The 26,957-nt window shown below is 42.1% G+C and overlaps 1 protein-coding gene across 2 annotated transcripts in view; it reads right to left on the reverse strand.

Moving 5' to 3' along the window:
• F13A1 (coagulation factor XIII A chain) overlaps positions 1 to 26,957 on the reverse strand; it is a 62,151-nt gene that overhangs the window by 20,802 nt on the left and 14,392 nt on the right. For both annotated transcript variants that reach the window (XM_065830986.2, XM_071804548.1), the window contains 5 exons: positions 21,384 to 21,635; positions 14,548 to 14,666; positions 8,351 to 8,458; positions 5,701 to 5,875; positions 1,843 to 1,981 (listed from right to left, as the gene is read on the reverse strand). In XM_065830986.2, coding sequence (XP_065687058.1) covers positions 1,843 to 1,981; positions 5,701 to 5,875; positions 8,351 to 8,458; positions 14,548 to 14,666; positions 21,384 to 21,635 — 793 coding nt within the window. The remainder of the gene's footprint in view (positions 1 to 1,842; positions 1,982 to 5,700; positions 5,876 to 8,350; positions 8,459 to 14,547; positions 14,667 to 21,383; positions 21,636 to 26,957) is intronic.

A 26,957-nucleotide genomic window follows, 5' to 3' on the forward strand; every position in this document is an offset into this window, starting at 1 on the left:
TACATGAGAGAGGTTGAGAGAGATGGGACTGTTCACCCTGGAGATGGGAAGGCTCAACAGAATCTTATCCACATCCATAAATGTCAGGTTAGGGAGGGGTAGAGAAGAAGAGAGAGCCAGACCCTTCTCAGTGACACTCCATGACAAGGCATGAAGCAGTTGGCACAAATTGAAACACAGGAAATTCTGTCAGAAAACATGTCAGGAAACACTTTTTTACTGTGAGAGAGGTTGAGAACTGGCACAAGTTTCCAAGAGAGGTTATAAAGTGTCTGTCCTTGAAGATATTCAAAACGCAATTGGATACAACCCTGAGCAACCTGCTCTAGCTGTCCCTGCTTTGAGCAGTGGGGTTGGATGACTTCCAGAGGTCACTTCCAGTCTCAAATATTCTGTGATGCTGTGATACAAGCTCTAGATGTAAACAAACATAATTGTTTTCCTTAGATTCCCTCTCAATAGCAGATTATACAAATCACATAAAAGAGGTTACAGCAACAGGTTCAGTCATTTCCTCAACTACAGAATTACAGTTTTCATATAAAGACTTCCAGAGATTAAGTTGTTAATGAAACAGGCTGATAAGCATATTTAAGTTCCACTTAAATACGAGAAAAAACTTCTTCACAGAGAGGGTGACAGAACACTGGAACAGGCTGTCATATTGCTGAGAGAACTGAAAACATCAACTAAGAATATCAGGTCACACAACAACTCAGTATTACTTGATCAAGGTAAGCCCTACAACTCTTGATTCATAACTTCATCAGTCTCTTCCTGCAAACCAAAACAAAAAGATACTTATTCACAGTGAGGGTGACAGAGCACTGGAACAGGCTGCCCAGGGAAGCTGTGGAGTCTCCTTCTCTGGAGATATTCAAAACCCGCCTGGACACATTCCTGTGTAGCCTCATCTGGGTGTTCCTGCTCCAGCGGGGGAATTGGACCAGACGATCTTTTGAGGTCATTTCCAACCCCTAACATTCTGTGATTCTGTGATTCTATGCTGATGAGTTGAAGATATTATTGACACAAATCAGGTATATTAACATTGAATAGAACAAGTATCTGCTGAATATAGAAATATATACAGAGGTCACATTCACTGCTTCACTCTGAGGAGGAGAGACTTGAGGCCAAATAATCCACGCATAATTTCTACTGAGCAGAGCATATAATCAATATATGCTACACATCTCCTATCAGACAGGAGACAGTAAGAGTTCAAGGAAGAAATTAGAGCACTGACTTCTCCAAAAGAATACATAGATTCCATTTCTTGTTCCTAAGGAGTTTTATTTTTATAAATTAGGCGATAGCACTCCAGTAACTTGTACGATACCTTGGCTTGTTTCTTTTTCAGATGAACTGGATTTATTTTGGAAAGTATCTATTTGCAACAGTGACTGCATGCGCACTATGTAAACCCAGCCTACAATTATGGAAACCAGGCAGATGTAGCACAAGAAGGGTGTTTTTCCATAGGTATTGAGGTATCACTTTGAGCTGACACTAGAGTGATGGAAGTACTTATCCTACCCATTTCCATTTTTAGAAATAGCCTGGCCCTAGGGAGCACAAACCCATTCCAGCTCTCCTCCAGTGTGCTTAAATATGCACTATACTGAATGGTAACACTAGTAGTGGGATCCCCTAGAGTATGTCTCCTTACATGACAAGCAGTTCATATTAGTCAGCCTACTAACAACCCTTTCATTCTGTTTTACATAAGCTAGCAGTGTTCTTTAATACACAGAGAAATAAATAAACCACCGGCATTACTGTCATGTTTTTTCTACTTACATAGTTGACACATTAAAGGCATTCACCAGGAGAACTCACCAGATGGAGTCTTTTGTAAGTTTGGTGTCCACTTTCCCTTCGTCATCCAGAAAGAAGTCCAAACGTAAATTGGCATTGTTATCATGGGCAGAAGAATAGTTGGTGATGAGTCTTGCAGGTATCCCCAAGCACCTCAGAACTGTGGCAAAGAGAGAAGTGTTATAAGAAGGATGAATATGAAGAATGTGCTCATGGATGACAGGATGAGTAGAGAGAAACTATTAATAACTAGAATAAAATTGAAAATCTCAGTCAAATCAACCCAAATAATTCCTCCTATCTGCCTTTATATAGAATATGTTAAATATTTTATTTGGTCCCAAAATGATGAAGATTCAAGATATGTAACGGTACAATGGTTATAACCTAAGCAGCTGATTACTAATAGTTTTAGAACAGTCTTGCATGGTGATCATACTGCAGCTTTTCAGGGCAAATCTGGGTGCAATGGGTCTACTGCATAAACAAATGTGGTATAAAGAAAAATAAATTTGAGCCTGCAAGAAATGCAAAATATTTTAAGTATCATAGTATCAGTAACCCAAGAGAATTATGAGACCCTGTTAAAAAGAAAATTAATAGAAAGTGTCTCTTTTTGGTTGATTTGGAGTTTTCCTGTTTAACCTCTGCCATCAGAAGAGTTCTGGAAGACACAAAGAATAAAGCAGAAAATTATTGCTAGCAAGGGGAAAATCTGCATCATTTGCAAGTGAAATGTCAGAGTTAGAGAGTCCAAACAAAATGCATTACATAATTTGTATTGATTACTAAGTAATAGTATTTTGGAGTCAACAGTACCTTCCCATAAAGGACCTTAAAATGAGGATAAAAACAAAACCAAAACCAAACAACCAAACAAAACAAAACAAAAAATGAAACAAACAAACAAACAAAACCAAAACCCACCACCCTACCCCTAAATCTCTGACCGTCATGGTGCAGCACTGATGGCTCTTCTTCCCATTTGATAAGAGGTAAATTTGGGATATTTGGAAGTGCTATGGCTATGTCTGAAGTCCAGTAGTGTGCCATTAGGCTTCTGTGTTTGTGGTGCACACTGGCTGATAAATAGGCATGGACTGTGTCCCCGAAGGAGAAGTGGGGCTCCGGGGTGACACATCATCTCAGCTTCTCCATATGAAATATTTTGTTTCCCAGCCAGAAAAAGCTTTCTGATTTAGGAGCCAAAATAGTTCTGCAGAAAACAAAGGGGTGTTTTTGGAAAGGGACAACATTTTTATCGAAAATCCTATTTAAAAATAGTTTTGATGCTGCAGTGTTGAATGGCCCTTGCTGCTACTGCTGGGTTTTATATATTCATTAGTGTCACTACTGTGACTCCCAATAAAGTGTAACACTGCACATTCATTTCAGGTTTCTGGATGACAAATTACCTGGATGCATCCAATACCATATGTACCTATTGATTAAACTTAATTCAAGTGCCCTCCCAGACTTCCAGCACACGAGCCATCAGGGCTCATTGAAAATAATTTGTCTGACAATTTCAAGATTAATGACCATTTTTCAGAATGTTTTAGCATTTTTAATGGATGACTATCCAGAGTGTACAATACATTAACCTTGGAAAGCTGGACTGGTCACTGGCAGCTGAGGAAGACTCAAAATCAGCTCTGAACAACCCTTTTAGTTACACATGGCTGTTTGGACCTTTGCTGTCCCTTCTGTGCAGAGGTCAGCAGCTGGACGCGTCAGTGACTATGTATCAGATCAGCTCCTGGACAACATTTTCATTTCATAATGTTCCACAAACTTTATACTTCAGCAATCCTTGCAACAGTACAAAGTGCCAGGTCTCTGACTTGATTAACTTAGTCAGCAAACTGAGTATAGTTTTGCCCCAGATAAATACACCTCTCCGTTTAGTACGTCAGGCCCTGGGCCTCTGCTGCATCGTCCCAGTTTCACAGTGGCCTGCAGGCAAAATACTGCGCAGTGGTGATTTGGGGCCAGTGTGGGGAGAAGGTGGGAGAACTGGTGTCTGTCATCTAGAGAAATCCAGATGAGCCAAGGGGTGGAAGCCAATGTGAGGAACTGCATCCATAGGAAACATTTGCAAGAGGCTTTTCAAATCCATTGTGTTGTGTGGAATTTGAGGAGCATCAACTACAGACTATGTGACCTCAAGTGGTGAAGGAAATAGACTTCTCTTGGGTTCTTTGCATATGGGTGATTGATGATTATCCCATTGCAACAGGAATAAAATGAATCATTTAATGTGTCGAAGGACAGAGTCCCTGCCAGTGCCTACCCACATCAAAACAGGAACCTCTCCAGACATATGAAAGAGAAGCAGAGAAACCTGAAACTGCATCCCCCACCCCAGCTGTGAGTAGTGCATGTCAGCAGAAGGCTAGGTGGCCAGAAGACAGCTTTATTTCTAAGGTCCTTACTGTTTTGAATAACTTCTGAAGTACCTGAAGTAACCAAAACAAGTTACGAAAGTCAGTTATCCAGATTGGGGGAAAATTATGTACAAAATGAAACATCCACATACAGAATAGGCAAAAAATAAAGTGAAAACAAAGAGATGTCCAGGGCTGCCCGAGGGCGAAGAACCAGTCTTGTAACTTGTCATTAATTATTCAATTGCCATGTTTGCTGCAGAAGATGGGTGATTAATATCCCTCATTTTTTTATAAAAGTATAATGCAAAGAGAAGTATAATGCTGTTCCTTGAGAGAGCAATGTGACAGTTTTGAGACAGATGAAAAAGGGAAAAGTTCCATAGGGAGTTTTTCTGTAATTTCCTTTTAATGTCTTAAATACAAGGACCAAAGCTTAGACCTTTATCTGTGACTGAAAAGTTCTTGATGCAAGGTAGGCTCCAAGCCTGCAGAAATGCCCATCGTGTCCCCCTGGTCCTAAACTGGTCTGGTCCCCATGAGTTTGATAATTAAATACATATGTTGTCCATGAGTTTGATAATTAAATACATATGTTGTAATTGTCTCTAAGAAAAAGCATCTCGGCTTAAGACACTTTTAGTTTCTGTTTAGCTTCTTTTATTGGCCAGTGCCATAAGCATAAGAACTGCTTGACTGTCTCTACATTGGAAGCAATGCTTACGTCAAGTACTAATGTCTGGTCCCTGTTATCTGTACAACATACATTTTTTAAAATCCCAAAGTCTTTCTTGACTCCTAATATGCTGCAGTGTGTTCTGGTGTATTAGTAATATTTATCTGGGATACTGCTGTTAGCAAGTACTGCACAGTAAAAAAATGGGACCAATCCAACACTGCTTTCCCTATGAGGCTTTACAGCCTGCAACACCCATTTGGTGCAACACTAGAGCTCCAATTTGAGCAAGAGTGTCTAGACTTAACCTTGTAGTGCTAGGCAATTCATAAACCAGGTCAGCATTTTCCTCATTGTTCTCGTGCTGGGACAGTGCATGTCAGTCTTGCTAGGAATAATCCTAGGCAGGTGAGATTTACCCTTTCTGGAGCAGACACCATCACATGTCCCATACTGGGTAATAGTTTCATGTTGCAGGTCTAGATAAGAAGGCCCCTGCTCATCTCAGGTTTCCTAACAGAAATGAGGACTGTGCCAAAAGACTTCACTCTCCCAAACTTATCCTCTTGATTCACCGAAAAATTTTACTGAACAAATAAATAGTTAACAGATTTGTGTGGAAGAGCAGCCTAACTGAAGGAGATGCCAAATGTTTATTTAAAGAGCATCTATTTTAGCCCTGTATTTTTAAGTATGTCTACTATTTACTCCTAAATACCACAGAGCTAGGAAGTATTTTAGCTAGTTTAACCTAAAAGCTCCCTCTCTTATGTAAGAATTGCATAGTAGGGTGGAACTTGTCTCACTGATACCTACATGTGTTGAAGACACCAGCAAAGACCCAGCACTGGCCGTATCGCACTGGTTGCTTAGAACTATAATACTCCAAGAGAATGTCCACGCTTCCCGTCCAGGCTGAAGGCGCGACTCCATAAGTGTATGTATTGTCCCAGGATCCAGCAATCACACCATTATCATCCTTGGAGTTGATCTAAAGACAAAGGAAACAAGGGTTAGGGATGTCAGAGACTAAATAAGTTTGTTAACCCAGAAGACAAAGAGGATTAGAGAGACTGGATATAGCCAAGTTTAGGCTAGAAATAAGACAGAAATGTATAACTATGAAGGTATGAGATGAATAGAACAATCTTGCTAAAGGCCATTGATTCTCCATCACTGAACAATTTTGAATGAAGGTCAGATACTTAACGGTGAAATCAAATCACCACACTGAGTATCAATTTTGCGAGTTTAGTAAGTTTTATTAACCTTAAACATGCTTACTGCTATGTACTTTTTAAAAAACATGATCAGTTATACACTGATAAACAAACCTCAGAAATATTAAGCTGGATTCTTTCCTAACATTGTCTGTTATTTCTGTCCATATGACTCCAGAGATGTTAATAAAATTGCTCCTGATTTACAGCAGTTTGAGAGGAGAACAAGTCCACTGTTATTTTTAGAGTAGAAACTAATTTCTTCAGTCCAGCATACATGAAAACAAGGAGGAATTTGCTGTTTAAGTTTTCCCCTGGTAAGATTATACAAAACAAGGAGTTTTGCTGACTAATGACTATACTGATAGGCATTAATGCGTAATACATCTACTAGCTGCAATTTGAACCAACCCAGTTGAGGCTGTGCAAAAAGCTCATTTGCTCTGTACCTTTTAATTATGCTAATGTGGAACAGCTACACACCAGGCAAATAAATCACAATTCTCATTTAAAAGCTTTTGGCTGGACTAACTACTGTTTTATAATTAGAAAATCGACTTACTATGAACCCTAGCACTGAATAAAGATAAGTACTCAGAGTCATAAGCAAAGGGTTAAGGGGCTGTGCCCATCTCACTGTGGCGGGAGACATGCCAAGAAAAGAGGCACTTCAAGGGCAGGAAGGTGTTTTGGTCTTCAGGCTTTCTTCTGGCTGTAAAGAGACGAAGTGAGCGACTCTACCTTCTCTATAATGTCAGGAAGCCTCAGAAGGATCCCAGCATGGATGCACCTCCTCAGATGACCTTACGTCTACTATATCATGTCTTGAGCAATAATGAGTGTAAGGAATATGGGCAGGACTTGAAGACCTCTTGGTCACTTCTTACTGAGGTCTAGATTTCAGAAGGCAAAAACTCCCACCCAGCTATGGCCTAATCCTGCAGATTAGACCTAAAGTCCATTGACTCCTGGATTTCCAATGGCGAATGTGTCCAATTCCCTCAAATGATTGGGTGGATAAAACCCTAAATAATATTCAAGCCCCCTTTGGTTTCATAAACTTTGTGCTATTCTGTCCATAGGGCTTCCTTTAGGAAGGACCCTTTATATCTCTAGCCCAGTGGTGAGGGAACCACATTAAATTCTTACTTATGTCTGAAGGTCTGAATCCATATTTCTAATGTCTGGCTTGAAAGAACTAACCAAAAGGTTACAAGAAAATGAGAAGCGAAAGTGTTCTCAATCCTTCTTGCTGAAGCTGTTCTATTTAACTTCATGTTATGCAAAAATCGGTATGTGAGACTGAGAGGATGGAGATCCCATTTCAGTGTTACCTAAGACAAAGAGGACATTCTTTCAGAGCCTGGGCAAATGCTGTAACGAGTGGATTAAGGGATCATTCATGTCTAGCAAACATGTTTTGCGGACAGTCTATTTTAGTAGCTGACCTTGGAGAACATCTAATGATGCTAGTTCAACAACTAGGGTATTCTTCCAGGAAGCAGAAGGCATCAGTTCAGACCTTAACCTCTGCCTTCCACATCCTGATGAGCCTTTCATCTGGATACCAGGGATGAGGCTGCTGTTGTACCCGCAGCATGAGTCCTGGTGCCTAGCAGGTGAAAAGAATGGAGATGTGGGAAGCCTTTTCCTTACACTGTTTGCTTCTGATTATTTTAGGAACCTGAATTCTAAACACAGTAAGTTTTGTGGGCCCCATGTGTAAGAGCACAGCTCCACGGTGCTTTCTTCTGGGTGACGGTATTTCGCATAAATGTCATCAGCTTGACCAGGCCATCTGAGGCTTAAAAATCAGACACAGTGACATTCACCATGGCAGTGTCTTAAGATCCATTTGAGATTAATGCTGGAGTTCAGAGGAAGTCTCTCAATTTCCCATCCCAAATTCCACCCATCATGCCACCTTACTGTCCCACGGCAGAAGCAACTTTCTCAGTTACTTCAGCTACTGGAAAGTGAACACAGTACCACAAGAAATGCTATCATTACTGGAGAGCAACTTCTAAAAGTAGCTTTACTAAGAATGAGGTACCACTCTCAGGAAAAGGTGATGAACTGACATAAATATTTCACCGTTAGTGGAGCGAAATAAAATTCCAGACCCCAAAGATCAGAATGGACAATTGATCTGGCACCTGTTGGAATGAGCACATCAGGGCCAGTTAAACCAGCCTGGCTTTGATTTATGAGTCACTTCTGACATACCTTAGGCATCTATTACATACCACTGCAGAGGCAACACGGCAGATTTTGATTGGGTTTCCACGCCCAGAGAGCTCCAGTTCTGCCTTGTCCATCAGGAACAGGCAAGCATCCAGAATGTTTTCTTCAAACTAGGTGAAAGAAAATAAAAAGTGAAACAGAGGGGAAATAATGTCACTTTTTATTCTGGAAAGCAGAGGAAAAGTTATTTTTCATTGTTGTTATCATAGCTGATTAGCTTCAAAATTAGTTGGTCAAGGCAAAGTTCTGTGTTTAAAGCCACAAGTTTTCTTCTAGAATAACCATCCATGTATAGAAAAAAAAAAAAAAAAGCAGCGAGATACTGTGAGGGAAAAGAGAGTTCATTTTCAATTCAATCTCAGACTGGTTTCCAGAAGGTTAAAATGACAACACGGCCTTTCTGACAGGACATAAAATTTTAAGTGCTAACAACTATATAATAGGAAGATATTATAATAATAACTACAAGAAGCTAGTCTGCTTGTGAAGGACTTTGTGTCCTTCACAAATACCAGACCTGCTAATTTCAGGACTTCTCTGACACAGTCAATGCAATGCTGGAGAGCTGAACAATAAATGGTTTGCCAAAGTTAATTTGAAGACACTTATATTTTAAAATTATTTTTAAAATATGTTTAAAATTGACAAGCCAAAAGCTGATTGTATAAATTAATCCTGGTCTACAAAACTTAAACATCAAAAATACCAAGTGACCTAAAGTAGTCTTTTTCAAAAATAGACTGAAAAGGTACAGTTTCTTTGATCCAGCATGAACAAGCACAAGAATGAATTGAGGGCAGAGGTGCCTAAATAGTCAAGAAACCATTTGTCACAGAACTTGCCCTGTGATGTATCTCATTTTCCTTTGGAGAAACTGCATAGCAAAGGAAAATACCTCTGTCCCCTGCAAAATAGTAGGAGAGAGGGAAATACTCATTAATAAAACAAATATCTTTTAGATGCACAATTTTACACTAACATTCAAGGCTATGACAGAAACTCCACAGTGCTTGTCCTTTGCTTTATGAGGCTTTATGTTCTACATTTGCATCCTTAAAGATATGATTCACTCTAACAGGATTTTTGCTCTCATGCTGTTACTAGAGCTGGATTTATTTTACACCTGTCTCCAACCTGGCTTAAGGTTCCCTGGCAAATGAGGGCGATCTGAGTTTTACCTCCTGAGCAAGAGCCCGTGCCAAGCTGCTGCCGCCTTGGTGGCCTGGGGAGGGGCAGAGGAGGGAGAAGAGTAAGACCAGAGAGATGGAAAGGAAGCCCTGAAGAGGCAAGACTGCTGCTGGTGCTGCAGGGAAGATGGAAAGGGTGGGGGTAACATCCCAGGGAGCCAACATACCCTTTTGGCCTCTCCCTTACAGGCAACAGCCGAGCCCTGGTATAGGCAAAGAAAGAGGAGGCAACACCATGGTTCACCATCCTCAGCCATTTCCCATCCAAGGAAAGAAAATCCTCTTCTTTGCCTCTGTCTCAAGCCTCCCTGGCTCTCATTGCTCAGGGTAACACCACAGTTTGGATCTTTTTCAGCAGACGTCCCCTAAGGCACCACACACCTCTCTCACCACCACCTCTGAATTACTTTATCTGGAGCAAACATTCACTAGTAAGTGATACCTTGTAGTGTGAGCAAAACTGAATTAATCATGTTTGGGCAAGCAGGGAAAGAAGGGTCAGTGTTTTCCAGGGACCTATTCCTAATATCCTATCACCCCTGGGAAGCTGAATAATTGCATGGTAAACTCTTCAGTCCACTCCACTGGTGTGTGATGCAAATAATCTCAGGGAAAAATGATCATGCTCTGGAGAACCTTCTTCCCAAAGAGAATCCTCACAACAGATAACGTAAACTCAGGGCCCTCACAGTCGTCCTTCCTGCTTCAAGTTCACTTTTCTTCTACTTTGGTCCTATGATTTATCACTTTCGCCAGTATCAAAATCTGCTTTCTGCACTTCAAGTCATCAGCAGTGCCTAAGACCTGAGTTAAATCAATAAGAAGTTTACCTTGCAAATTAAACCTTTTTCATCTACAGTTTATGAGACACTGTCAATCTTGCCAACATATACAAGAAGAATGAAGAGGAAATAAATTGCTTTCAGGGTTGTTGCTTTCCACCTTAGCATTTACAAAATGATATGAATACTTGTGAAATAGCTGGATTAATAGGAGAAGAGATATAGGACAAGCTGTAAAGTCTAGCTGCCTTACACTGTTGTAAGGATGTAGGATGTACTGTAGGATGCAGAGTTGCCTTAACTCTAGAGCCAGTTTTGCCCTTCTTCACAATCCAGAGCTTTAAAAGCATTTTATCAAACTAAATCAGTTTTCTGCTCTCAATCTTGTAATTAAAATGCTATCTAGAAGCATGTGGGATAGAAATACAGCACTTGTAAGGCTAAACATCCCTGAAATGTCAGAGGAACCAAAGCAGCAGTCTGCAGCCAGGACAGGCGAAAGAACTTGTGCCAGGCACAGGCACTGCCTGCTTAATACAAGCTGAAATGGAAATAAACTAAATTCAGGATGAAGGAACTTTAGCAGAGCCACCTGGGAAAGACTACAGATGGAAAACAAGGCATGGGTGAAAATACAGGCAAAAGGGTTCTGTCTATACACAGACCTGTGTTGTGTTAAAAAGCAATGCATTTAGTCGGGCTGGCCTTCAGTAAGAGTCCTCTTTCATGTCGACCTGTTTCTAATAGATGACCCTTCATCTAAATCAAAGTAAGAGGGGTTCTATCACCTTTTGCACTGGTTGAATTAGGGCTGTATTTCTCAGAGTCAGTTGCAGGTGGGTGTGATCTCACATTGCCTGTGGTTTGACCTGACCAAATGCACGTCTGTAAAATTGTGTTTGCACTGTGGGCTGCAAAGCTAATGCAGCTCAATGTGTGGACAGAAGACAACTCACGATATCAACAAGAACTCTATGCCCACTTGTTTTATTTTATTTTTTTCTCTCTCTCCATGCCCCACCCCCCCCCAAAAAAAAAAAAAAGGAAAAAAAGAGAAGTTAAACGATCAATACAGCATCCAACTTTGGCATTTCTCAGCAAGGGAAGTCCTATGTGCCCAGATTTCTTCCAAAGCCAAATTTCCCCTGAATCCCCTGTGGGCTTTTCTGAGTGACTGGCTATTTATACTTTCTTAGAAGAAAGGAATCACAGTCATTTTACAAGGAACACCTCCATCCTCATTCATTATAGCCATGTTTCAACTGGCCTGTTGTTTCTTCTTCCTTGGTCCATTTTTCTTGCCTTTCCTCCTCTCCTGTTGATGCTGCTCATTAAGGACAGCAGCTGTGAGAATCATCTCCAACTAGTAACCCAGTTTTGAATTGTGTGTTCCTTTTAATTTACAACTGGAGTTAAAGCTTCCAGCTGTCATTGTTCAAAGCAACTTTTTAGCCTAAGACTAGCCATTCTCAAGTCTATCTGTATATTTGTATATTACCATATATACCTTTCATCTCTCTGACTGTATGTGGCCTTACGCTTTTTACTTCTACTATTGTACAGAGTTATATGTACGAAATACAAGATGCATACATGCATGATATAGTATAGGCCTTGATGCTAGTGCTTTTACTCACTCATAAAGATGTTCTTATTCTTAACATCCAGGATTGCTGAAAATGAGGCAGATCCATGTTCTAATGACTGGATATTGTCAGTGTAAGAGCAGGAACATCATGTCCTCTATCTCAGCGAAAGTCAGGGAACCAGAAGACTGTTTCTCCGTTGCTTTGCAGTTTGAGGTGTCTGTTACACCCACACAAACTGATTGATCCCATTAAAACTCTTGGCTTGGGCCCCCTTAGTTTATCTACCACACTCAGTTTTCACACAGGCAAATGACAACAAAAGGTGCACTACAGCACAGCGTGGAAATCAGGTCCTCCAATTTTAGACAACACAGAAATGAAAGTGCATGATAAAGAGCTGTGTAACAGCCCTAACCTCCCAGACAGCACTACCTCCTAGCAAAACCAAATAAATAATGCAGTTTCTCTAGGGAAGCTGGTGTTTGTGTCAGGAAGGTGCCAGATTTGCAGAGTATGAGCACCTCAGGCCAAGCCACCATGGGCCATAAATTTAGCATTTTAGGACATAAATCCAGCAGCTAGTTTAAGCAGCACTGTCCACCTCCAGCCACTCATTCCCCTCTCTCCCTCCCCCTTACATCTGTCATGGAGTGAATCCCAAATCTAGGAACAGACCAAGCCCAAAAAGTAACCCAGGGGGAAAAAAAAAAAAAAAAAGTAAAAAATCAGGCAGATGCTTATTCAGCTGGATGAGCTCTCCAGGTCTGATTCACTTCACAGCTGCACAAGCACTTGCAGGGGGAAGGAAGGGCCAGGAGGGGGCATTTTTGGTCAACTTAAATGCACACCCAGCTTTGGCCTCAGAATCCAGTTCTACATCTCTTTTATCAGAGGCACCATCAGCTTACGGAATTGCTCCCCACCACCACCTTATTTCAGGGTTGTTTTTATCCCAGTCAGGTTGACAGTCAGACCCTGCAAACAACGGCACTGACAAAATGAAAGGAACGGTGCAGAGGCAGGAACTCCCTAAGGTGCTGCTGCAGGAAAAAAAGATGAAATTGTACCCTTAAATAAGGAAACAAGAGAGATGCAAGTTCAAAGAGCTCTCCAGGGCAAGTACACTGGCAGCCCATCCAGCTCAAGCTTTGAGGTTGTCTTTAGCTGAGGGAAAGAAAGCAAAGCAAGAATGTCCCTTCTGCAAGACTGCACCAGGGAGGTGCCACAAAAACTGAATGACTCCGTCAACATAGCATTAAGGAAATACTTCAATACTCTCTTGATTGTGCTGTTGTGTAAATCCAGGAAGTGAGATGAGTAGAGTCCACCATGTCCAATAACTGTCCATTGGAGCCTCTCTGAGTGACAGCTAGTGGTTAGTTTTGCTCAGTTTGATTCTGCTCGTTAACGCCTTTTCCCTATTCTCAAAAAAAAAAAAAACAAAAAACAAACCAAACCTCTTTCATCCCATAGGGATTTTCAGTCTGGTTAGTACTAACAGATTGAGGTAAACCAGACAAGCAAGCAGTAGGGATCTGATTTTACTGAAGGCACACCAGTTCCACACACCAGCCTTGCTGAGGTGTTGGCCACAGGCTGCAAGAGGCCACTGGAAACTGATGTTGTCAAGTCCAGGCAGCAAAGGGAGAGGTTCCCTCCCTTTGTCACTGTGGCAAGGAAATATAAAACTCTGGGATTAAATCCTGATTTGTCACAGGAACCCTGTGACAAGCTGACCCTTGTGCAAGCAGATGAGAATAATTTCCACCAAGTTAATAGAACTAAAAGGAGTCAAAAAGCAATACAACCTATTGCTGAAAAATGAAAAGAAAAAACAATCAAGCATCAAAAAAACCAAAATGAGACAAAAAAATAAAACCACAACCAAAAACACCCAACCAAAAAAAAACCCTAAACCAAAACCAAACAACCAAACAAAAAAACCCAACATAACCTGTGGGGGACTACGGTGAGTCCGTGGATTTCCTGAAAGGGGGCATGGGAACAGAAGTTAGCCTTGAAGATATGAAGGCCTACCCGTGAGAAAGATGGGAGTAAAGGAGTATCCGGAGATGTTAAGGATGTACCCGTGAGAGAGAAGGGAGTAGAAGAGTAACACTGATGATAGCAAAATTAGCCAATGAGATGTTACTGCTGTAACTTGTAACCAATAGTGAAGAGACACATGAATTGGTAAAACTGTATAAAAATGCACTTGTGGCAATAAATGGCATCTACTGCTTACATCCTGGAAGAACTTGGTCTATGTCGTTTGTCCGTCTCAACCACGACAATAACCTCTCTACTCTTTCATCACATCAGTTTGATCCTGAAGCAGCAATAATGTAGCAGCAAAAATATTGCTGCACTGTGGAAACCTCAGCTAATGATTAAAACTTTCAACAGGTAGCCTCTTAGTATCTGAAATATGCCCCTAAAACAATGTATTTAAATATTAGCTATTATAATATTGTTTTCCTGGATTAGGCTTATACACTCTTCATACAATTTTAAAATTATGCCCCTTGACTTTCTGAAGAAGAGATCAATAATGCAGTCCAGAGCCCACAGTCTCAACCACAGTCTGGTGTCAATTAAATTCACTTGCTGTCAGCAGCCAGAGAAGGTCTAAATAGCTCACCTGACCATAACTCCAACTTCTTAATCTGATGTCATTGATGTTTCCATGGAAAACAATACCAACATCATTCAGAACGTATTCTTCCCTTTCTTTCTCATCATCCAGATACACAGCATCTTCTGTAACAGTTTACCAAAAATAAATGTTAACACAGTCACTGAAGTTTTTATATAGGATAGATAAAAAACTCTTAGCGTATAATACAGTCACCTTTGATGAGAAGTACCCAACTGCCATCAAAGAACACATTACTTGTGTCAACAGAGTACAAGAATAAGGAGGTAGTGACCCCAGTTAGGAACATGATATGCAACTTGAAAGCATGCACGATGCAAAAATGCTGACAACTCCCGCCTGTTTTCTCAGGGACTGTAAACTATGATTAGAATGTCACATCTTATCAAGAATTTTATGATTACTCTATATCACTAATTTGAAAGTTGGAGCACCATGACGCAATTCTGCATCTGTACAAACAGATCAAAGAACAATTTCAAACTTGTTAATGTTAATGGAAAACAGCTCAAGTCAAGAGATCTAAAGAAAAATCTGTAGTGCATTAAAAAAATTGGAATACAATTTTCATAGTTTATTAACAGAAGGGTTTGATTGCTCTTTCTGTACATAAGTTATTGACTGGAGTGTCCCTCCCTTGTGTAGCTTGATTGACCAGCTAATTTGAGGAGAAATTCAAGTGTCCAAGTGAAAACTGGAAGTAATTGGAAGAGTTCTTTAACAAAACATATACAAAGGGTACAAGGTATATTAGTCTTATATCAAGAATGAAGATCATATGTGTGGACCCTCATCCTGCAAACGTGATTCATGTATGTAAATAATCCATTATTAATATTCATAAATGACAAGAAACTATTCAGACATTCACAGGTAAGTGTGAAGCAGGTCATGATTCTGTGGTGCTAGAACAGTCAAGGATTCTTTTCTGTGCCAATGCTTGTATTTTGAAATTAAGAGATACAGCTTCACAATTAATAGTAAGGGAATTAATTAATTTGAGGAAATCAGTAATGTGGTACCAGATAGCAAATTAACAGGAAGGAATAACCTCTGACAGTTTGATACAGGCATGTATAAAACTGCCACTCACTACTGCCATAGTAGATGTCTTCAGCTACAGCTTCTTCACTAGAAATTACTAGAGGATCATTTAACTTTTAAAAGCCTATTGATTTGTTACATTTTGTTGAAATGCAAATCAGATCTGTACTTCCTTGTAAACCTCATCCTCAAAAGCTCCTTCATTTGCCCATAAAACTGCAGTGTGGCTGAAAATAAGCTAAAATCTGAGCCCTCTGAAAGAAAAAAAAAAAAATCAATGAAAAAACTTCTATTAGCTTCAGCTAGGTGAAGGGTTTTGCCAGTCTACACACCTGACCCTGCTGGAAGTTTTGTTTTCTCTGAAGATATATTTATATCTCTAAGTTTATACATACAGAAGGGATTATGCACAGATGTGTAACATAATGATGTCTGCATTGGTGTGCGAGGAATGATAGGGAAGCAAGTGTTAGATGTAAGAAACCTTCACTGCATTTGAAGAGATCAGCACTTGCCATTATCCTTTTAACAGGGTTGCTGTACAGGTTTTGCAGACTATGTCCAGATCCAAACAAATGGAGAAGCAGTAGGTTTTATTGGGTTTTCCCTAGGGTGGGCAGGTCTGAGAACCCACTCTTGCATGTGATGGTTTGGTGGTATTCACCCAGTTTTTAAGGGCTGGGTCATCAAGAAGTTTCTTTCTAGGGTTGTCATCACCCACGACCTAGTCAACCTGCACCCAGGCACAAAGTGGAAGATCACAGGTTTATTATATTCAGAGGTTACCAGGTAAAAGAGAATGTTAAAACTTGACAGTGAACCAAAAAGCTGTAGGCATTTGTGCCAGCAGGGACTCTCATACATATGAAACTCTATATTACACGACTTTTTTGAGGTCCAACTCCCAGCTCTTAACAAGTTCTGCATAACTTCCCACGAAAAATGTTGTAGATGTTACAGACCATTTAGGTTCTGTTTCACTAGGCTGGATCTGCCTGATTTGCTGATTGAACAACTATATGCATTGACCTACTGAGCTCTGGGTTTCATTAAAGCATATGTGTACAAAAGGTACTGAGAATGCATTTAAAGAAGGAGAACTCACACCTTATATACAGTTACACGTTCAGTGGAGTGTGTGCATATGCCTTCTTGACAGCTGTTGTTTTCTTTCAGGGATTAAAAATAACAATATTGATCTGGTTGGTATCAATTGAGATGCTTATGTTATTTTGAGACTGCATGATCTTTGCTAAATCAGATGAAAATTGATTAACTTCTCTGTCAATTATTTTAAAATATTTGTGTCTTTTGATAAAGTAAAAAGGACTTCTGTGTTTCACAGAGAAGCCAGCTGCTTTGATTTTTGACAGCTTTCACTACCCTTGAGACTGTTTAGAAGAAAATATGAGACATTTGTGACTACTTTGATGCTAAGCATGCTCTACATAGTACAATTCCTAATGATTTTGTGCAAGTGGAGGCTCACATTTGACAAACAGAAGAATTCCATGGAAATGTGATGGGTTTGTTTGTTCTTTTTCTCTATCAGTTTAGTGATTTTTTTACTCACTTCTTTTATCCTGGGAAATTACTAAAACACTAGCAATGCTACAAAGAAGTAAATTAGCCCCTGTGCTTCTCTCTTTGAAGATGGATAAGGTGAAAATACACTTCATGTGAAGATGGTACTGCAGGCAGGGAATCCCACTGAATACAAGCTCTTCATAGAAGAGATGAAGAGTACAGAGAAGCCCTTTGAATTTGGAAAGGTGAATGAGTATGAGAGGTTCCTATCCAGTATGGGGGGACCCCATTCCCAGCACAGTGGCGAGCTAGAGTTGGAAAAGCTATTTCTTTGTGCAGAGAGTGACTGCTGAGCACAGCAGATGAGTGGAGGCAGAGGTGCAAGGCTTGCCCCGAGCACCCAGCCACCCTTCAACACGCTCTCCTGGGAATGTAGGAATGCAAGAGTTGGCTTCCCTGGAACCACAAAGCTCCCAGGCTCGTGTTGGGAAGAGGACAGCGCCGTGGCAAACATAAAATCATAGAATATTTTCAGTTGGAAGAGACCCTCAGGATCAACAAGTCCAACCATAACCTAACTCTAGCACTAAACCATGTCCCTAAGCACCTCGTCTAAACACAGCTGCAAGAGCTAAATGGAGCTGCAAGAGCTAAATACAGTCATCTACAGTCTAAATATAGTCATCTACAAAACACACTCCACCTAGGACCAAGCTGGGTATGCTGCCTTGCAACTGATAGTTCTTGCCTACATTGGTTTAGCAGAAGGTTGAAGTTCTGCATGAATTTTATCCACATGGATTCTATGATACAAGAGATCAAATTTAGGATTTAGCCAATAACACCAGAAAATGTTATTGCGCCAAATTTGAATGATAGCACATAAGAGGACTCCAAACTCAACCACATATTACTAAGCCTCAAACTCTTTTAGGATATCTGAGGCATGTAATCTGAAGAAATGTGCAATTGACTCAATGAAGTTACAATATATTTAATTGCTTAAATATAATGCACCTTACAGAAGGCTTGTGTGAATGAAACACACACCTCAGCTCATAGTCTGCAACTTACTCAGATACACTATGCATTTCCACCTGTGAGAGAGCCACACAAGTCAATGAAATGTCTTTTCCTGATAAGGACTGAATGTTCCCCAGCAGAAAGCTGCTGAGGCTCACCACCTTCTTGGAAAGAGCTCACAGTATCCAGATCAAAGGAGCCTTTCTCTGCTTTTATGTAGTCTGATACTGCTAAAAGTTAAACTCCAAGAAGTTACCCTTAACTACCTGTCATTTATATCTTCTGTTTCAGAACTGAAGAGGGCTCCGCATACCCAAAAGCACATCTGTTTTCCCCAACTACATCAACTTGCTGAAGTAAAGGATGCTGCCTCTCCTCACAGTCTTTACCTTCCTTATTAAGTAATGCAGATCTCACCCGAGTATCTGAAATCTCAAGCCACTAGCTTGCTAAATTTCCAGATGTTTGGGGGTGGTGTATATCATTTTGCAGGATCAAGCCCTACATCTGCATCTTAAAAGCATTCTTGGTGATCAGTCTTAAATATAGGTAAGGAGATTAAAACATATAAAAGCATATGATGATTTTGGAAGCAAAGTACTCTGTAGCTGGACTGGTATTCAAATTTGTTCTGAAACAGCAGAAAAGAACTTACATTCTTAGCTATGAAGATATGTAGAAAATTACCTACAGTAAGAAAAGGAGTAATAAGAAAGGGCACAAATGCCTCTGTCTTAAAGAAAAACTCATACTGACACATTGATATTTCTCCAAAATTATGAGTAGGAAAGCTGCACCAGACACTGACAGAGCCTGTACTCTGCTCCCTGCTATAACAATCCCCATTCATTCCTGGCATCAGCCTTCTCTCTTTTTAATGAGGCTTTTCACTCAGACTTTTCTGCTTAGCTATTAGCCCAGCAAACAAGTCTAGAAGATTTTCAAACTATTGTTTTCTCTGCACTTTAACTGCCTGAGCTTTTATACCCTTTTGTCATTCCACTGAACAATCTTTTCCAGCCAGGGGATAAAGAGTGGAGAAACAGTCCCTGGTTTTCTAACACAGGGAAAGCAGGAAAAGGCAGATTTAGAAGCCAACTAGCCCAAACTACCTAGGAGTAAAATCAGGGGCAAAAAATGAGAATAAATCCAAATCCAACTTAAACATGCAGAAAACAAAATTTACGATAGTCAGCAAGGACCAGGACCTGAAGTTATTGAGACACAGCTGAATGCATAAGCTGGAGACAAAAACTGTGGTTCTCCAGGGGTGACCCTGAGTTGTCTCCCCTGGGCCTAGGGGCCTGCACCATGTCCTTGCTGCCCCAAGACTCTCTTCTGCTTTCCTGAAGCAGAGCTTCTCCATTGGCTTTGCTGATGGATGCAACTACTACATGTCTCGCTCCCTGTGGGTTTGCTCCCACGCTGTGGTTTTAAGCTTGCTGGCTTTTGGCCACATTCAGCTGAGGTGTGAGGGAGGGAGGACACAGGAGAGCAAAGTGCCCATGTGCCATGAACAGATGCAAACCAGTCAGCACAGAGAGCTGGTGGGGAAGGTGGTGAGAAGGAATCAATTTTCCCCTTCAATCCCCGGACTAACAACTTGAATCAGCCTATGTGGTCCCAGTCACAACACAATGGGGCAGCCAACCCCCTGCATCACTTTTTTTTTTCTCTGTGGCTGTATGCAGCCCTAGCTGGTTGGATGCTAGTCATGAGGCAACCTGGAGTAGTCTAAGAATCTTTTTCTTTGGGGTTTACCACTTTCAAGGAGGTGCTGAGCCACTGCATAGTCACTGCGCTGGCTAACGAACCGGCTGTTATGACATTCACAACTAAAGCCAAGGGATACCCTACCTTGGGGTGGAGAATTGCACATTCCTAGCTGGAGCTGTGGCAGGCTGATGATGCCTTGACTGACCTTGAGCAGTTTTGGCTGCTCACAGTGGGTCATAACTTCAGCCATGATTCCTTTCTTTCTGTTAAACACTCTCCATCCTCTTCCAGAATAACCTCTTAGCATACTGATAAGAGGTGTCTACCTCCATGCTGCTTTCAGAAGTGTCTCGCAGTGTCGCGGGGCCTTGGGCCCTGCCCTTCCCACCTATTCCTGCTTAACTAAGTCCACTTTACTCAGCATTAACAGATATCTTCCTAAATAATGCATAAGCTAATCACTGCTTATATTCCCTTGAATCAGGGACAAGTAATGAATTCAGCACAAATCATTCAATGTACTGACAGTAGTGCAGCTGAATAATGGACTCTATTAATAATGCTAAACTTACTCATCACTCGGTAGGATGGTCTTTGCTTACTATGGGATTATTTGATTCAAATACTCTGGTAAAAACACTGAAAGATAAAGGAAGAGTGGTGGCAGAAGAATATGAAAGTCAGCTGATGACCTGAGTATATAGCAATATTTATGTCAGACTTGAAGCCTTACAAGTGTTGAAAGCTGAGACACTCTGCTGCAGCCTGTCAGAAGGCTGAGCCAAATCTCTCCAGTCCTCCTTGCCTTCTCCATAAAGCCACACATGTAGTTCATTGGGTAAAATACAATTCTGTCAATGTAAGAGCTGATTTTAGCCAGGATCCAATGAAATTTTTAAAAAAATGTTCTTAAATGTGCTGGTTTATTAGAAAAGGCTTATTTGCAAAATGTTCCGTTCCTCACAGAGGACAGGGTTACTGCTAATTAGTCATCAGTAAAGGGGAAGTTATAAGGGCAAATGCCATGTAGTGGCAGGAAGGCACCACCAGTGATGCCACATCAGGTTGACTCCATCCAGCTCCTGCAGAAGCAGCAGCTTCTGTTGAATTCCTGCAGGCTTTTGGCTGCAGATGTTTGATTCTAAATGTGGTAGTCAGCAGTGTAACTCAATAGAACATAGGACTCTGCCACATCCTGCCCAACACCAGATCCTGGAAAAAAAACATGCCCATATTGACTTGTCAGTTTAACACACACAGGCAGGCAGGAGGCCCATGCCAATGCCTTTTAATGTCAGAGTAAAGCCCTAGTGCATATTTACTACAAGAAATTACTATTGCCCAGCCTGAAAGACTTGCCTCTTGGGAGAGTTACTATAGAATTTCCAGACCCAAACTGGCATGTATCCAGCCTCCTTGGTACCAGACTTCCCTTCCTGGACCACCCATCCCAAAGCCTGATGAGACCAGCAGCAGAAAATGTGAACCTTTGACTCTGATAAGGTACTTACGCTGGCACCATGGATTGAACAGGATGTAAGTGTCTGTTGCAGAGTTTCTGTGTGTCCGGAGGATGCCAAAGGGAGTCCAGACAGCAACATACAGGCGAAACTTCCCGACAATGCAGGTGGCAGAGGACATGATGGACAGGCGAACAGAGTTGTTTTCCTTGTGGGTAATCTTGGCTCCCCACTCGCCAGGCTTCAGCACATCACCTACCAGGATCGGGATATAGGTGCCTTTGTTTTGCTGTGGGTAGCGACCTGGAGAGAGAGAGGGGGTGATAACTCCATGAAGAGGCTCACCTTGCTTTTACAATCTCTTCATTTCCTGGCAGTCCTCTATCCCTTTGTCTATTTTCAACAGAGGTGGCAAACTTTAGCAGGCAGAAACCACCTACCTCCCTCACTGCTTCACACAGTGCCTGGTCACTTGGCAGTACAGCCACACAAGTACATACAACACCTCCCAGCAGGCAGCCTGTGTAGACACCCCCACCTGTCTCACTCCAGCAAGCTTCGGTCTCATTGGCTTGGGCACTGTGAGGACTGTAGCCCTGGTAGCATGAACAGGGCTTGTCCCAGGATTTCCATGCTCACCATTGTTCGTCCTAGCACAGCAAGCTGCACCCCAGCTTGCTCCCTGCCTTGGTGTCAGCTACACTGTCGGTAAGTGTGGATAAGAGCCCCTTCCTCAGTGCAGATGTACCCACCACCCTTGTTGCTAGCATAGAAGTGCCCACTGGGACACAGACCTCAGTTTTGGGGCTCCTTAGCAGAGCAGATCTTTGTTCTTCCCACTGCACTACTGTGCCAACAAGCAGAGATCAAGTGGTCTTTGAGTGACTCCACATAGATGGAGGAAATACGAGTCTAACCACCAGCAGATACCCAAAACTCAGTTCCTCCTGAGAATCTGCTCCTCATGGATGGAGTGGGAACCAACTCTGGACACCCAGAATATAGATGAGCACACTGGAGCTTGATAGCCAAACTTTCTCTGCAAGCAATGAATCCCAAAGTATGACACACTTGCCAAAGTACTGCACATGATAGCCTACTTCATAGTAAGACCAATCACACCCCAGAGAAGCCTGTTTAACTCTGCCAGCTATAAAAAGCATCTGGATGGATAGATTACAGGTAAGCATGTACACTGCTAGGATTCAAAGTTGTATGAGGATCTACCCTTTGAGCCTGAGGTAGAGCCAGATTATATCAGAAAGTAAGCCAGCAGTGTAGACAGGAAAAAGCATTTGTGAGAAGGCTGAGTTCCTTTATCTCATTCTCAAATCTATCATTCGTTTCATATTTTAGGCTGAAATTCAGACTCTGTTGTTCAAAAACAGGGTAATGAAAAGTACCAATGGCAGACAGAGAGACAGACTTCTATATTTTTCATTCCTGCTATTTAAGAACTTCAAAATTAAGCTCACAAGGGTGTTGATTTTCCTGCTTGCTTATTTTTATACAGCTGACGCAGAGAAAATCCCAGATCTGAACACTGCCACGTTCTGGGAAAAGACAACTCCAGCTTTAAATGTGAAGCTTGCGAGCTGCCATGACTTTCATGTTTCTAAGAAATCTGGGGCTACTTTGCTTCATTCAAGAGATTATTCAGTGCACATGAATTTCTATTTTGGAGATGTTCAGTGCACATAAACGGCCCACTTTGCCTTGTTGGCCAGGCATCCTGTAACCCATGAAGCCCATTCAGATCAGTGAGGGATGCAACAGAAGGAAAAGACCTAAAGAAGAAAAAAGGGCTAGAATAAGAAAATAAAATCAATAGAAAACACTAGAAGATAAAGCATTGGACACTTCAAATACAAGCCATCAAAGGAAAGCCAGCCTAGAGAGAAGAGCCTATAGAGGTAGCAGAGATGAGTCTTGTGCCTGCTAACAATTGCGATTTGAGAGCTGAACATATTTTTGTTCTTTGTAGAGCAACTGGGTATGACCCAGCTTGCCTCTGCAGTTGATATTTTGCTTCTAGTTTTGACATAATAATTTTTTTTAAAAAGCAGTCCACACAAACGAAGCAGCAGAGCAAACCAAGTAATTGAACTGACATCCTTGAAAACTGTTAACAAGTGCTACTTCTAAAAATAACTCCCTTACCTCCTTCAGAAAGGTGGGAGCGAGGAGAGATTACTATTTTAACATGGTTAGGAACTGACATTATTATCTTCACTTGAAGCTGCATGTCGGTGTGGGAGCCTACTGGGACAGAAGGAGCTGTGCTGTGGCAGGGGCTTTGCACCACCACATACATGTGCATCACGTGCACGCAAGGAGGCTGAAGAATCACTCCGCAGCAAATCTGCCTATAGGAACCAGCTAAGACCTTAAAGAGGCCATAAGGCCTTTGCAAGACATCCTTACGGAAATCCTGTCACTGGCCCGCTGTAGCTGGTTCAGCAAAACACCAAGCCCCTGTTATTTCCACTTTTCTGAAACCTCAACACGCAAAACTCCATTTGCCCTTCCAAACAAAGGTCCTTCTTGCATGCAAAGCCACAAGACACCCTAATATATCTGCCGTTTGACAAGGGAGCACCTGTAGGCTGCTGCTGAGAAGATCCTTTCAGCCAAGAGCTCATGCTGCTCCCACACAGTAAGAGAAAGAGGCCATTGCACTGTCTTTCTCACCCACAAAGAGAAGATGCTGTGGGGTATTGCCTGCATCCTGCAGACACAGCAGGGATGCCAGGGAATGTATATCCTAGAAGTCCAAGTAATCTGCAGATGTTACAAACAGTAAATACAAGAAAGCATTGTTTGTTTCTGACAGACAAGCAGGGTTCAGTGCTTGTTAGCAATTGCATAAATCCTGAACTGAGGAAGCCTGGTAAGATGGGCAGACCCCTCAAGAGCACAGTTAGCCATTTCTAATATTTTCTTTGAAGAGAGGATAGGTTCCCTAATCTTCTGAAAAAAAACCCCAACAAAATGCAAATGGGGGAGTAAGGGATTTGTAACTTCTGACAGGAGCTTGTGGAGCTGAACTGTAATCAAACATCTAGACACCTGACAGCACCAGCCACACTAGTCTCATATACACACATCTGTTGTCTTGATACTAGAGCGCTATAAAGCTGAATAACTTTGGCATTACATGCTAAGGTTTCTGGCAAAAGCATCCTTACGTAGGTTCAGTACTGTGTTTATCAACAACGTAGAGAAGTCCTCTCGGGACAGCTTGGCCACTTGTTTTTCATCTACATCTTGAGCACACATTTCTGGCTGCACTGGAAAAGCAGGGCCAACTTCGGCTCATAGCTGGGATATCTGCAATGTCAGCCCTTTCTCAGAAGTGATTATGTGCAACGGTGGATTCATTCTCTGGGTTAGGGTCTCTAAGGAAGAAGATTCAATATTATCTGAAGACTCATCACCAAAGGCCTGCAAATGCCTGGCAGAACAGTCTCTGCAGGGTCTCTGGTGACAACACAACCCATGGAGAGGCAGAAGGGTGTTTGGGTGCATGTCAGGACCAGGAGCCTTGCAGAGAAGATAAACTGGTTTTATGCTGACAGAAGGGTACATCTGCCAGCAGCATCAGCTGGCTCAGGATCCCTCTCGCTCTCATTTACTCCAGGAGCTGGCAGCCTGAACCATGCTCCACAGCCAGTTCTTGGTGGTTGTCTCACTCCCTGATGCTCACGTGTGCTTTGGGTGTAGGAGGCCCTGGCCCTCAGTCGAGGACATTTCACAGCCAATTGCTCTGTGAAAGACAAAGGTGTTGCATGACATCATGTTGTTGGGATGTCCCTGTCCTCTCTCTAACAACATACAAAAGTGGGAAAATCCAGCCTGAAAATTCAGAAAACCTAGAGGTTGCTGCGCTTTTACCATCAGGCACAGAGTCAGTTTTTTATAGGCTCCTTTTGCAGCTAAGAAGATATCAGGCACTGAACGGGAGCTGCTGACTGTCTTGCCTTTGAGGTAGGAGAGAATAAGACAGAATTCACTGTGGCCCTCTCTCATAGTGCTCCAACTGTCCACGTTTTAATGCTAGGTACTGAGCCACATTACTGCCAGAAGGCATTTTTTTACAGAAACCTCCCTTTTACCAAAGATTTAGTGGCCCAAACATATCTGTTTTCCCTGCTGCACAGTACACAGACCTGCAACCCTTACATACTTTTCTTATCCTTTCTTAATCCACCTTGGTTTCTGTAGCTATCCAAGCTGGACTCCTAAAGATCCTGCTCCCTTCAGCTGCAGCTTGGCTCAGTTCTACTTCTCCTGGGGTTTCCAGGAGCCCAGGAAAAGAGGAGCAAAATAGCTGCTGTTGCTAATAAAGGACCTCAGGTCTCCCTCAGAGCTGCACCACAAGATTTTGAAAGTAAATAAATACAAGTGGAGGTCTACATGGTGAAATGCGCCACGACTGAAGAACATGTGAATACAGGTATGTATGAGATGCCCCTCACACAACATACACTTCACAGTGGTAAAAAATCAGAGAGCCGTGTTTGTTAGAGCTTGCCAAAGTCTATTTACACAGCAGCAAAAGAATGAGCCATATAAAACACAGAACCGTGGCCACACGCACGCATTCACAGGGAGTTATTTTTAACATATGTCTCAGCTCCTTAGCATGTCAGCTCCAGGCTTGTCAGGCATGGAGGCAAGCTGTGTTTAATTCTGGGTGAAACTGCCACACCAGAGAGAGATCTGCAGCAACAGAGGGAGGGTGAGAGGTAGGTACAGCAAGTTCAGTCAGCGAAACACGAGTGCTCCTCCTCCAACTATCCAAGTCTGGGGCTGCTCCTTCAAAGTGACTAACAGAGACGAGGTCTTGCTCAGATGATACATCTCCTCCTCCTTCTCCCCTGCCCAGTCCCTTGAAGCCCCTATCTCCATCTAGTTTAAATTTTCCCCAGGGGATATACATGTTGCTGTACGGTGTGAGTGCATTAGACAGCTCCTAAATGCCACTGCTGAGTTAGCACCACGCTGTCAGCACAGCCAGTGGAGGGACAGATGGGTGCTCTTGGAAAGGCCCTGCACAAGTGAGTAGATGTTTTTCTTTCAGCCGTGAGGAGGGGAAATTTGGCAGCACAGAGATTGGAGATACAGTGAGCTTCAGAGGACAATCCTTCTCTTATGGAAGTAGGATAACTCAGAAGACAGGGAAGTGAACAATGTTGTTTCTCAATAGTCTTTTTAGGAACCCTCCTTAGAAAACTGTTTTTTAAAGGAGTTGAGGAATCTGTCTCCTTTTGGGATGTACATTACACATAGTAAGATTGACAATTTTCCTGTTAGGTTCATTTGTTTTACCTAGATACAATCTTTCATACAAAGGGGGAGGAGAGGAGAGGAGAGGAGAGGAGAGGAGAGGAGAGGAGAGGAGAGGAGAGGAGAGGAGAGGAGAGGAGAGGAGAGGAGAGGAGAGGAGAGGAGAGGAGAGGAGAGGAGAGGAGAGGAGAGGAGAGGAGAGGAGAGGAGAGGAGAGGAGAGGAGAGGAGAGGAGAGGAGAGGAGAGGAGAGGAGAGGAGAGGAGAGGGGAGGAGAGGAGAGGAGAGGGGAGGGGAGGAGAGGAGAGGGGAGGGGAGGGGAGGGGAGGGGAGGGGA

The sequence above is a fragment of the Patagioenas fasciata genome, chromosome 2 (assembly GCF_037038585.1).
Source record: "Patagioenas fasciata isolate bPatFas1 chromosome 2, bPatFas1.hap1, whole genome shotgun sequence".
Classification (NCBI taxonomy): Eukaryota; Metazoa; Chordata; class Aves; order Columbiformes; family Columbidae; genus Patagioenas; species Patagioenas fasciata.